The following is a 12,291-nucleotide window of genomic DNA, read 5'->3' as shown; positions in this document are numbered from 1 at the left end:
AAGCATTGTTTCAGAAGCACAGCATGTGTCTTTGTCTTCCTTAGCTAAAACTCATGTGAAAACTTTTACAAATCAATTACAGATTACTTTTAAATTACTTTCTAAAATTCCTACTAACGAAAAGTTTTGTTTTTTCGTTTAATACATTCAAAACATTTCCATTTTGCTCTCACAGAAATGTATGAGCATAATTCTTGTTTTAAATGTATTTCACATAAATATTATTTTAGTAATATATCTAACCAAAGTGATGTAATTGTAACTGAACTGAAAGTCAGTAACTTTTTTTTTTTCAGTAACTGATTACAAGAATTTAAAATGTGATCGGTTACAATACTTTTTGACAAAAATACATTAGATTACAGTAACTACTTTGTAATCGCAATACACCCAATATCTGTGATAATAAACCAAATTTCCTTATTTGTTTAAACCCTGATAAGACCGAGAGTAAAAGAAGAGGAGGAGGAGAGAGAGAGAGAGAGAGAAAGAGAGAGAAAGGCAGAAAGAGCAGGATCTAGGCTACTGACCTGAAACTAAAGTGACAGAGTATATTTAGCCTGCTGATTGTCTCTGGTTTCTGCCCAATCACTCACCAGTGCTCAAAATAAAGCCATTCTTCTAGCAACCAGTGTTCAGGAGTCAAAGACAGTCAAATGTTTAATCACACTAAATGAACAGAACTGATATGGTAATTTTTAAATGAAGACTATTAACATAAGCTGCCTAAGATACGAAAAAGGGAATAGGAATATTTAAAAAAAATATTTTTTTGATAATCTCTAATGTATTACGGTGTGGGTCGATTAGCCCTAAGCTCATCTTTAAATGAGAAGCATACCAGGCATCTGAATATGGTACAGATGAATAAAATGTAGATTGAACTATTATCTCCAAGTGTCTGAGCAACCGCGAGAATCATTGTCTATCCAGAGAGTCAGGCTGCCTCAAAGTTCAGACAGCCCTCATCAATATAAAATAAGCCCTATCTGTCCCTTCCTCTTTATAAAAAACGACACCACTGGTGCTGGGATGAATACGAAATCTATGATCGTCCAAAAACGGATAGCACAGAGGTCACAGTGCTTTCAGACTGTCAAACTCTTCTGAGGCTCGTTAAAGAAGCTCAGTTATGCAATTCCTCTGTGTGCTTTCCCACTTGATATTCACTGCATAAAAGCTCTTAAAACTTATGACAACTCAGCTTTTTAGTTACAGCAGTGCCTGGGGCTCTTTCCTACATTACAACTCCTACATGCAAATCCCAGCACATTTAAACAACATTTAGTTATCACAAAAGCTCAGAAGGTATCATTTAAAAGGGATATGGTTGAAAGAAGGTCTATAAAATTTGTAGCTGTGTATATTTTCGAGGCTAGTAGACACTAATGCATTCATAAAGGCAAGGCCAAGCTACAAACCAAGGAAAAGCCGAGACATTGTCTGATTTTGCACATAGGCAGATCAGATCTCAACCTCTGGTTAATGCTCCTTTGAAATTATAATACCAGGCAAACTATCATCTCTGCATTAAACAGGCAGTGGGAGATGAAAGGAAGAGATGCATATCATTACTGTGGTGTCAGCTAATCATTCCCCACAAGACTGAAAGGAGACGATGTTAGATAAACTACTGAAATTCATTAACGCAAAGGGTCAGGCAAGCAAAAATGGGGATAACATCCGATACGTGAACTCTAATTTTAGAGGCACTTCTTGAATTTTTGTTAAAGACTGCTATGCACTCATCTGCCCATAGTAAGGTAATTCAATAATTCTTCATGTAAAGTGCAGTAAAACCTTTTTCCTTAAGTCTATTAAGTATCTTTCCACTTGATATGGAGTCAAAGGGACAGTTCACCCAAAAATGAACTTTTTCATACAGATTTAGAAAGACATGACAATATTTTCATTTTGGGTGAACTAAAGCCTGGATTACACCGGGCACTTCTGCGGCGCGTTCCGGATCCGACGAGGTTTTGTTCCGTCCTCCACGCGGCGTCAAACCCCACCGGGAGCATTTCAGAAGTGGAGCGCTGTGAGGCAGCTGTATTGGCGAGACCACGAGATCAACAAACAACAATAAACTACTTTGCCTGTCCGACGTTGACTTCCTTTTGATTTTGTATTTTTTCCTTGATTTTTGGGGTTCTACCATGGGTTAGTTGGCTAAATGGTTATATTTTTGTCCGGTTTAATTGTGTTTATTGTTGTTATGTCCTACTTTGTTGTGCTGTAGCCTACAGACAAAGTTAATACACATAAAAGTGCAGTTATGAACGACATGGATAAATTGACCGAATGTTCTGACTTTAATTTTGTATTTGAACTGTGCGGCTTGGACGCAACATCCATCAAAAATAGACAAGACGCCTATCTTTAGCAAAGCAGAGTGGAGAGCCGCTTCTGGGATGCTTCTGAAACGTGCCGCGCCTGGTGGAATCACAAGCATTGACTAGAGTGGCCATGATCAGCTCCGGCAGCCGCGTCAGAGCCGGAACGCGCCGCAGAAGCACCCGATGTAATCCAGGCTTAATCCTTTAACACTGGGATCTTGTAAACTGCTAGAAGACACACAGTCTTCATCCATTAATGTGAGGATATGCTTTAAATATGTATGCTCAGATAAACAAGTAAGGTCTGTCTGTAAAGTAAGAAGGGATGCATTCTGTAACTTTTAAAAAGTATTATAATTCCACCTAAATTTCCTCATATTTACTATTATGACCAAGTTTCAAAACTTTCACAACCAGGTTTACAGATAAAAAGCTAAGCCCTGGGCTGTAAAATGATTTTGCATAAATAATCACTTCTAATGCTGGCGCCACACTTACAGACTCCAGTGAACTCGATTTTGGCCAAGGGTGTCACACTTGCAGACCGTTTTACAGAAATCTCGCACTTTTAAGTCTAAGGTACTTTGTCACACTTCCAGACACAAAATGGTGGAGGGAAGACACACATAAACGACTCACCGCAACTATCTCTCTCTGATCCCTGTCACGCGGAGCTCGCTGAAAGAACAACAGGAGTTTGTGCCGAAACAGGGGCTAAAATTGTTACATTGTTGCATTTTCTTTATCGGTTCGGTTGGCTTTCACAAGGTTATATTTTAAAATGGACCAAAACTGGAAAATTTACGCTGTGGCTATTTTTATCCATCATTAGTTGCTTTTGTATTATTTCTGCATTGAAAAGTACCTGTTCTCACGGTCACGGAGCTCTCTCTCTCCCTATGTTTGTTCTGTCACTATCCAAAAGAGAGAAGTGATCGTGAAGATGGAGTAACTTTTTCTTATGAAAGTATGTGATTGTTTATTTACCCAATCGAGGCATGTCATAGAACACATGTCCATAAGCAGCTTTAAATGAGTGAAGAAATACATCCAATAAAAAAGGCAGGAAAAAAAGCTTGGTGACAGAATCTGAGTGTGATGAAAACATTCATATCAGCTTGACGTCTTGTCCATTCTTCAGTAAAAGATGAAGCTCACTGGTCACTTGACAGGGACACAAGACTCTGCCTCAGTGACAAAACAATTTTTTCAAACAAGCCGGACGTGTTTTTCAGTCTTTGAAGCCATAACTCAGCAAGGAGTTCCAACAGTCAAGTGATTAACACTTCCCACTGAGAGATGCTAATGAGCGCTCTGACTCCCTCTGCCAGGCCGGTGATTATGTTAATGAAGCTAACACCTGAAAATCAACAGAAAAATCGACTAGTGAGACACTGGCTTAACAGTGAAATGAAGTAATGAGTTATATCTTAACTTAGTGCTTAGTGTCTAGGAAACTGCACAGTGAAAAGAGTTAAGCTGGTGCTCAACAAGACTCGAAAGACTCTACTTTGGTCAAGGGTGTCACACATGCAGACTGTTTTGCTTAGATCTCTCTCTCTTCACTCGGAGTTATGACACAACTGACGATACAAAATGGCAAAGTGGTGACAGATGAACTCACCACAACTCTCTCTCTCTCTGATTCCCTGTCACATGGAGCTTACTGAAATAACAACAGGAGTACTATGTGAGCACAAACAATTGCAATAGAGTGATTTAGGGCATTTTCAGACCTGTAGCTTGCTTGATTTGTTCTGAAACAGGGGCTAAAATAGTTACAATGTTGCATTTTCTTCATGGTTTAGTTCGCTTTTGCAAGGTTATTTTTTAATACAGACCAAAACTGTAAAATTTCCATTGTGGTTAGTTTTATCTGTCATTAGTTGCTTTTACATTATTTTTGCATTGAAAAGTATGATAATCTGACACGGTGCGAACTACAAGGCAATCGTCTGTGTCACGCTAGATCTCCCTCCTCCTGGCCGGTGATTATGTTAATGAAGCTCACACCGAGGGAGTCATGTGGGACCGAATAGAAAGATGGACGCCTAAAGACACTTAGTCGTTACTGTTTGTTTTCAGGTTAGTGATGTCTGCGGCAAATAATCCTAAAACAAGCTAAGGCTATTGGGAGCTATACTAACAGGGAGGGCAGCACACAGACTGAACTGACGGTTCTCGCAACCTCCACAGTAACTGAGGTAGCAGAAACTAAAGAAACAAGCATACTGGTGTCTATGCAACAGTCTCTGGAGAAAGCCATGGAAGAAATGGAAATAATAGTTAGTAAAATGCTGACGATACGCCAGTCCGAGAAAAATTAGATCAAGGACACCAGTACGGGGTTATGAACAGATGTGGACCGAATCATTTCCCGACTTGACGAGACAGAAAATAGAATCTCACAGCCAGAAGATGAGAATCACCAGCTGAACACAACAAGTGAAAAGCTAACGAAAGACAGTAAAGTGACGCATGAGGCTATTGTGGGTGCAGCTAATAGAGACAGACGTAAATACTTGAGACTCACTGGGCTAAAAGAAGGGATAGACGGTAATAATCCCGCAGAGTGTGTGAGGAAGTTGATTCTCAAAGGTTTGGGGATCGATTTGGATGCCGATCAGCTACAACGGGTGCACCGGATGCCAACTTCTCGATCCGAGGATGGACGTCCCCCCAGACCGATTGTTATATGCTTTCTCGGTTATATGAAGCGAGAAAGGGTACTGACATCAGCAAGAGTTAAATACAGAACGAAAGTGGACCTGAGGAAAGCAGACTTTCCTTCTTCACCGACATGACAAGGGAAATGGCAGAGAAAAGGAACTGAAGAACTGAAGTTCTGAAAAGGCTGCATGATTTGGATGTAGGATTCACACTTGCCTATCCAGCTGAACTGCGATTTTCTTGGAAAGGGAAGAGTTTGAAGTTCACAGACAGTGAAAGGCATTGGACTTTCTCAGGGAAGCATCTAAGGATGCAAAGGATTACATTTTTCCAGTCATGAAGCCCGGTTTTCTGTCAGGTCTTTAGGACTCGTTTTTCTGTTTGATGTGATATACGGACCCAGAGGAATGAAGGTTGATTTACTGTACATTTTGGTTGATCATACATATATCAAACGACGGGGGTTGTCATGAGGGAGGTGCCTATGTCACTGTAAATTGTAGAGATTAAGTGTCTTATATAATCTGAAGAGAGTTTGTAAAAGATTTTATGTTTAACAATTCGAAGTAACTGAAGGGTTATTTTACTTTCAAGTTATAAGGATGCTTAGTATACCATATAAGTGATCCGAGGTGGTGAGTGATGGGTGGAGTTTTGGGGCGACCATTTTAAATGCCTCACGGACCAGTTGAGGGAGGGCCCTCTCATAGAGGAGGGGTGGTTCAGCAGGTTTTAATAGGAAAGACCTTTTCTTGTTGTAGGTTTTTCTTCTTGATTTGTGTGTTTTACTTATGATGTTCATATTTTGCAGCAGTTTGCTACTTGAGTTCAGGTTTCAGTATTGCCAGACTGTAGTCGTTAATTATCGTTTGTTATCCGAGGTTTGTACTATACATTTGGCAGTCCTTTTTCGATACATAGCTGAGAAATGTCGAACACGATAAGATTTATCTCTTGGAATATAAATGGATCACAAAACCCATTGAAAAGGAAGAAGTGTTTATCATATCTAAAATACCATCAAGTAGACATAGCTTTTATACAAGAAACCCACGTAGTTGACTCAGAAGTTGTTAAACTTAAAAGGGACTGGGTGGGTCAAATATATTGTAGTTCTTACTCGAGTAAAAAAGGTGTAGTTGTGATTTTGGATAATAAGAAATTGAATTTTACTAAAATCAAAGAGAGGAAGGACTCAGAGGGGAGGATTATATGTCTGGAGGCAAAGGTTAATGGGTTACATCTTAATTTATGTTGTATCTATGCCCCTAATGAGGAAGATGAATGGGAGCAGTACTGTTCTGGCAAGGGATTTCAAATCAAACAGTAGATGGGGTTCTAGATAAATCATATTTCACACAAAATAACCCTAAAGATAGAATGGCTATACATTCGTTGATAAAAGATTTGGGTTTGATAGATATATGGAGGGTGGTCAATCCCACAGAAAGAGTACATATTTTTACTTGCATAAACATAGAACACACTCAAGGATAGATTCTTTTTTTGATATCCAAGGGTCTAACAGATTTGGTTGTGGACTGTTTAATTGGTCCAATAGCATTGTCGGTCATGCTTCTGTCAGTTTAGGACTATTAACAGATACAAATAATTTCCAATCTAACAGATAGCGAATGAATTCTTCTCTCCTCCAAAATTTGACTTTTAGCAAAATGCTTGAGGACAATATTAAATTCTTTTTTCAAACAAATATTGGATTGGTGGACAGACTGAGTATGGTATGGGAAGCCTCTAAGGCTTATGTCAGGGGGAAGGTCATAGCATGGTCAAGCAAAAAGAAAGAAGATAGGGAGAGGGTTAGACTATTGGAATCTCAAATTAAGGAATCAGAGAGGATCCTGTCAGAGAGTCATACCGAAAGGGTGTTTAAACGAATATGTGAAATGAAATTTCAGTTGAATGAAATTCATAACAAAAAGGTAGAATTTGTGTTGTTCAAGCTTAAGACGATTTTTTTAAGAAAGTGGGGAGAAAGCTGGGAAGCTTTAAGCAACAGTTAAAACAGGAGGAGGCAAAGCTGTTGATTCTGGCAATAAAAAAGGATTCAGGGGAACTAGCAACTAACACTAAAGAAACTAATATGGTATTCCAAAACTTTTATCATAATCTATATATATCAGAAGTTAACCCAACAGTAGACAAACTGGATTCTTTCTTTACAAAACTAAACGTATCTGAAATTTAAGAGGAACAAAGGGAAGAATTGGATAGCCCCATTATGGAAGAAGAGGTCAGATCTGCTATAATAACAATGAAAATGGGGAGAGCTCCAGGCTTAGATGGACTGTTTGCAGAGTATTATAAGAAATTTATAGATGTTCTAGCTCCAATATTAACGCAGGTTTTCGAGGAAATACTGTAAATGGGACAAATGCCTGATACATTTAACAAAGCATTGATTTCTATTTTTAACAGAAAGACAAGGATCCGGTCGATCCTGGTAGTTTTAGGCCAGTAAACTTAATTAATGTGGACTGAAAGGTTCTTACTAAGATTCTTGCTTGGAGGTTAGAGAAGATTTTGCCCTCTCTGATTCATCCTGAGCAGGTGGGGTTTGTAAAGAATAGATCATCCTCCGATAATATACGGTGTTTGTTACATCTTATGTGGATTAATCATAAAGAAGATTTGCCCGTTGATGCCTTCTCCCTGGACTCAGAGAAGGCATTTGATAGGGTCGAGTGGGAATATTTAAGATATACCCTGAAGAAATTTGGATTTGGGGAGGGTTTTATTAGTTGGATGGTTATGATATATGCAAACCCTAGGCGGCAGTAGTTACAAATGGGTTAATATCGCCTTTTTTTAAGATGTCTAGAAGAACGAAATAGGGGGACCCTCTCAGTCCACTTTTTTAAATAAGCATTATTTATCACCATTTTGCCAGAGCCATTAGGTGTTTTCCCATAAGTAGCATTCCCATACAATTCTCTCCGATTGCTACATTCAGTTCAACAACATTGCATTTATCCACTCTGTGTCCAAATCATTTATTTGTTTTATTGTTTAATTCAGTACTTTCCTTTTTGGTTATTAGTTTATTATCCTTTAGCAGTGCATATTCATTATTAGCATTATTAATCGTTGTGGTATTTACTCTTGCATATCTATTGTTAATACATTTCATTAATTGTATTACAACTGTGTCTTCATTGTGTTGATGATCAAAGACTCTACTAGTTGTCCAGACTCTCACAAATCCTTCAGATAAATCAGCTGACCAACTCCCTCTAGTTTACAATCATTCTAAATGATCGAAAAGCTCTTTTGGGAGTGTTCTTAAATTGTTAAGATAGTATTCTTAACTGGTGCCCCGTACTGCAAAGGGGGAGGGGTCATCTGATACACTCATAACCACACCTTAAGTGACAAGTGATCAAAAATCACTATGTCATCGGTGAATTGAGTAGAAATCACTACACGTGGTGCCTGTGTGAGGCCTACTAAGATTGAAATGAGTCTTCTGTTCATCAACACAAAATAATTCACCAAAAAGATTGCAAGGTAATTACTTTAACAGGAAACTAAAATTTGCAGTTTGGTCAGTTACTGTTTGCTTAGCAGGTGGTTCCTCCCAAGCCTGATTCATAGTTTCTTCACTCAGCTCTGTGGTACTATTTATGAATAGGATTTGTTGCAGTTGAATTGTTTGCAGTAAATAGAGTTGTTGTTTAAGCTTTGGACCATTTTACAGTGGCATAGTTCTGGTAAAGGTTTCCTCATTCAGGAAACTATAGTTAGCAGAGGTTGTGATTATTAATTATAACTAATTGCTACTACTAAGTATAGCAAAGGGCTCATATACTTTGTAAGTCTATCAAAAACTTGAGAGTTCTGTGTGAACTTAGATAAGTGTCAGATAAGGGTAGTTCCCTCTGACCACTCATAGCCAAGGGCTAAAATCTTTATCAGTGTGTGATTTACATTGTCCCAGTGACTTCAAACTATCAACACTTTTGTGTTAAATACTGAGATTAGCTAGTTGCTAGGTGCAGTAAAGTGTGTCAAAAATGGCAGAATTAACCCTACCTGAACAGCTGGTTGTAGACCTGACCAGTGCTGTGAACCCAGGTTACATAAAGATGATTAAGGTCTTAGATTATGATGAAATCAGCCTCAAAACAACACAGCTAACCACTGAAGCAGCAGGCCAGGCCTTAAAAGGCACCTCACTAACCAAACTCCTCTCTAGCTTAGCACTAAATTGGGCTGCTCAGCTAACCCAAGCAATAGACAGAGTATCCCTTGCTAATGAACAGATGAGAGATAGGGATATGATGATCCAAGAGCTAAAGAGTGAGCTGGATGATCTGCGTCACGCAAATGACCATTTTAAGGTGGAAGCTAATAGGTTGTCTGCAGAGAAAGACGACTTGCAGTGTATTACGGACAGCCAAGAAGTGGAAATTAAAAGGTTAAAAGAGAAAATCTAGACCTAGAAACTCATTCTGAACAGCTCAAGAATGAGTGCTTAGGTTCAGTCACTGTACCCGGAAGCCAGGACATAGCCGCTCTGCAAACAGAGCTGGCTCAGGCTCAAAATGATTTGTCAGCACAGGCAGACAAATTAAGAGTAGTGACTATGAGTGAGAAACAGGCCAAGGAACACAGAACAGCTTCTCATTGGTCAGGATTTGTTGAATAGGCTCACACCATTGATTGACTATCACAGCTGTCAATTGTGGGCACAGGTCAGAATCCCATGGCCCATCAAAGAGACTAGTTCAAGTCAGAAGCTATGCAAGGCAGTAGAGAGGACATCTGACTCTAGTCAGCTGACAATGAAGGATTCCCACCTTAATGAAGAGACACCCGCTGTGAGGGAAATGCAAATCATCAGCCCCCAGTCAGCAGACACAGCTCAAGAGAACAAGATCCCCCTAGAGCTGTTAGAGAAAAAAAAAATGCATTTTTGTGTGCCCTGGAACTTCTTAACACCCAGGTATATAATCCGCTAGTGGTGGGGGGTACACATGTTAATGAAGTACTGGTCGAGGATGCTGTGCTTGCACTCTGGTCAGAGAAGTCAGCAATAAGTCAGGAATATATAATTCCCATGATAGAAAAGAAACAGAAATTTTGGCTTGCTAGATGCCCCCAAACAACAGTTAAGAGTGTTGGAGTTTGCTCTGTCTCCCTTAAACTTGGCCATAAACAGTTCAAGCACTACATGCTTGTGGTACCTGACCTGACACACTCAGTATACATTGGTTCTGATGTGTTAGTGAGACTAGGGGTGCAGTTAGGCACAGTCAAAAACGTGTTGTGGTCCAGAGCAGATATTGGCCCTAATGTACTATCATGTGATCCTAACAAAATGCGTTCTGGTCAGACAGTTCCCCAAGCATGTCAGGTTATGAATGAGTTTGACACAGTGGTCCCTGCCCAAACTGCAGAGGTCCCAGTCAGACTAGTCATAAAAAGGGGTCAAGAAATGAACCAGACAGTACTAGACTTCTTCTAGCCCTCTGCTCATTTTTGCAGTTTGGGACTCACAATCTGTGGTAATCCACAGCTTGAATTGTACAACCGCTCAACTTACCTTCTTGAACAAAATCTCAACAGACTCCTCTAGGATACCTGTTTGATAGTTCCTTTCATGATTTTGAATTAACTATTCCTGTCATAGGAGAGCTTCCCGACTTGCCTATAGAGAGAGACAACTGTGAGCAAATGTATCTCACCTACCCTACCAAGATGATTTCCATCATAACCCACCCAGGGGCATTTGAGGGAGCTATGTGTAGAGTAGACTTTGAAAGTGACGGTGAGATAGTGGTACATACTGTGATGGCCCAAGAGTCGCATGCACCAGTGAACTGTGAAGCAGAAAAGTGCGCTGAAGCATACCCTGGCTTCGAGTCAGAAGTTCAGCAACAGCTAGCCAAAGCAGGCACCATAGCAGGCACCCCCTGGCAGTTCCAGGAGGAGTGGCTTCCAACATCAGAGCCTACTCTTGTAAGTGTTAATGCTGTCACACGTAGGCAAGCAAAGGAAGCAGGGACAACCCTTGATGACACTCCTCAGACTGTAATGATAGGCAGACAGCTAGCAGATACTGACCTTATTGCCATACAAAAACAAGACACTGTGATCAGCGCTGTTTACCTATTCATTTCTAACCCAGTAGAGCATCCGATAACTCAGCAAAATCTGGCAGAGTCAAGTGACCTGAAAACTCTGTACTTTATCAGACACCATTTAAAGTTAGAGAAGGTTGGCTAGTATACTCTCCTGATAAGAATACACTACCTCGATGGGTGGTCCCTACGGCCCACAGGGGGGTTATGCTCCTGCATGACCATGATGAACCTTGTGGAGGCCACAAAAGGGTGAAGAATATCTTGAGTCTGGTATTGCAGGGAACCATGCAAACACTGCAGGTACATTTAGCTTACAGCCTTGGAAGTGCTATACCAATACATGTTAACCCAGAGAATACATGCAAGTGTGATCCAGTTTTATCACTTTTGTATCAGAATGATATTGAGGACTGCCTTTTGAGTAGTTTCATTTATAGTTACTGTTAAGGTGTTATCTGTGCTGGTATAATATATATATATATTTTTTTTTCAGCCTGTTGTGGTGAAGATGGTTATATTGTATGTACTCATTCTGGGTGGTTTGTTTTCTCTTATTATTTTGTATTGTTATGTTGACTTGTTGAAAATCAATACAAATGTAAATTACAAATGAAGCTCACACCTGAAAATCACTGGAAAAATCGGCTAGTGTGGCGCTGGCTTTATTAAGCTGTTTTACCTCATCTTTGGCGAGTGGTCGGAATCTGGTCTGGTATCTGCTGAGCTCCACGTTGAGACGGTGGACTGTCATCTTCAGCCCATCATTTTCATCCACCAGCTCTTGAGCCTGCTGCCTTAGACTCAGCAACTCAGAGCTCTCACCTACACACACACAAACTACACATTGTTAGATTATAGCTGACAGGTGCAAAGTCAATTACAACAGACCAGCAACAGAACTCATTACAAGACCTTCCAAACAGAAACACACACACATATAGATTATTAGGTACACCTGTATACTTGCTTGTTAATCAAAATATCATGAAATCATTTAGCACCAACTCAATGCAAATAAAATCAAGACATCGTTAAGAGTTTCAGGTGTTGTTCAGACCAAACTTCAAAATGGGGAAGAAATTAGATCTAAATGACTTGGATCGTGGAATGGGTGAGAGCATTTACATGCACAACAAGATGCTGAAAATATCCAAAATCAGCTTCTTAAAAAAAAACTGATA

General features: G+C 39.7%; 1 protein-coding gene across 7 annotated transcripts in view; it reads right to left on the bottom strand.

The window, feature by feature from the left end:
* The window catches only part of cep89 (centrosomal protein 89), a 130,190-nt gene that overhangs the window by 96,013 nt on the left and 21,886 nt on the right, over positions 1-12,291 (bottom strand). For all 7 annotated transcript variants that reach the window (XM_051706035.1, XM_051706064.1, XM_051706045.1 and 4 more), the window contains one exon: positions 11,790-11,932. In XM_051706035.1, the coding sequence (XP_051561995.1) occupies positions 11,790-11,932 (143 nt within the window). The remainder of the gene's footprint in view (positions 1-11,789; positions 11,933-12,291) is intronic.

The sequence above is a fragment of the Myxocyprinus asiaticus genome, chromosome 1 (genome assembly GCF_019703515.2).
Source record: "Myxocyprinus asiaticus isolate MX2 ecotype Aquarium Trade chromosome 1, UBuf_Myxa_2, whole genome shotgun sequence".
Lineage (NCBI taxonomy): Eukaryota > Metazoa > Chordata > Actinopteri > Cypriniformes > Catostomidae > Myxocyprinus > Myxocyprinus asiaticus.
Note: the sequence above shows the minus strand (reverse complement) of the source record. Positions and strands in the feature narration are given on the sequence as shown.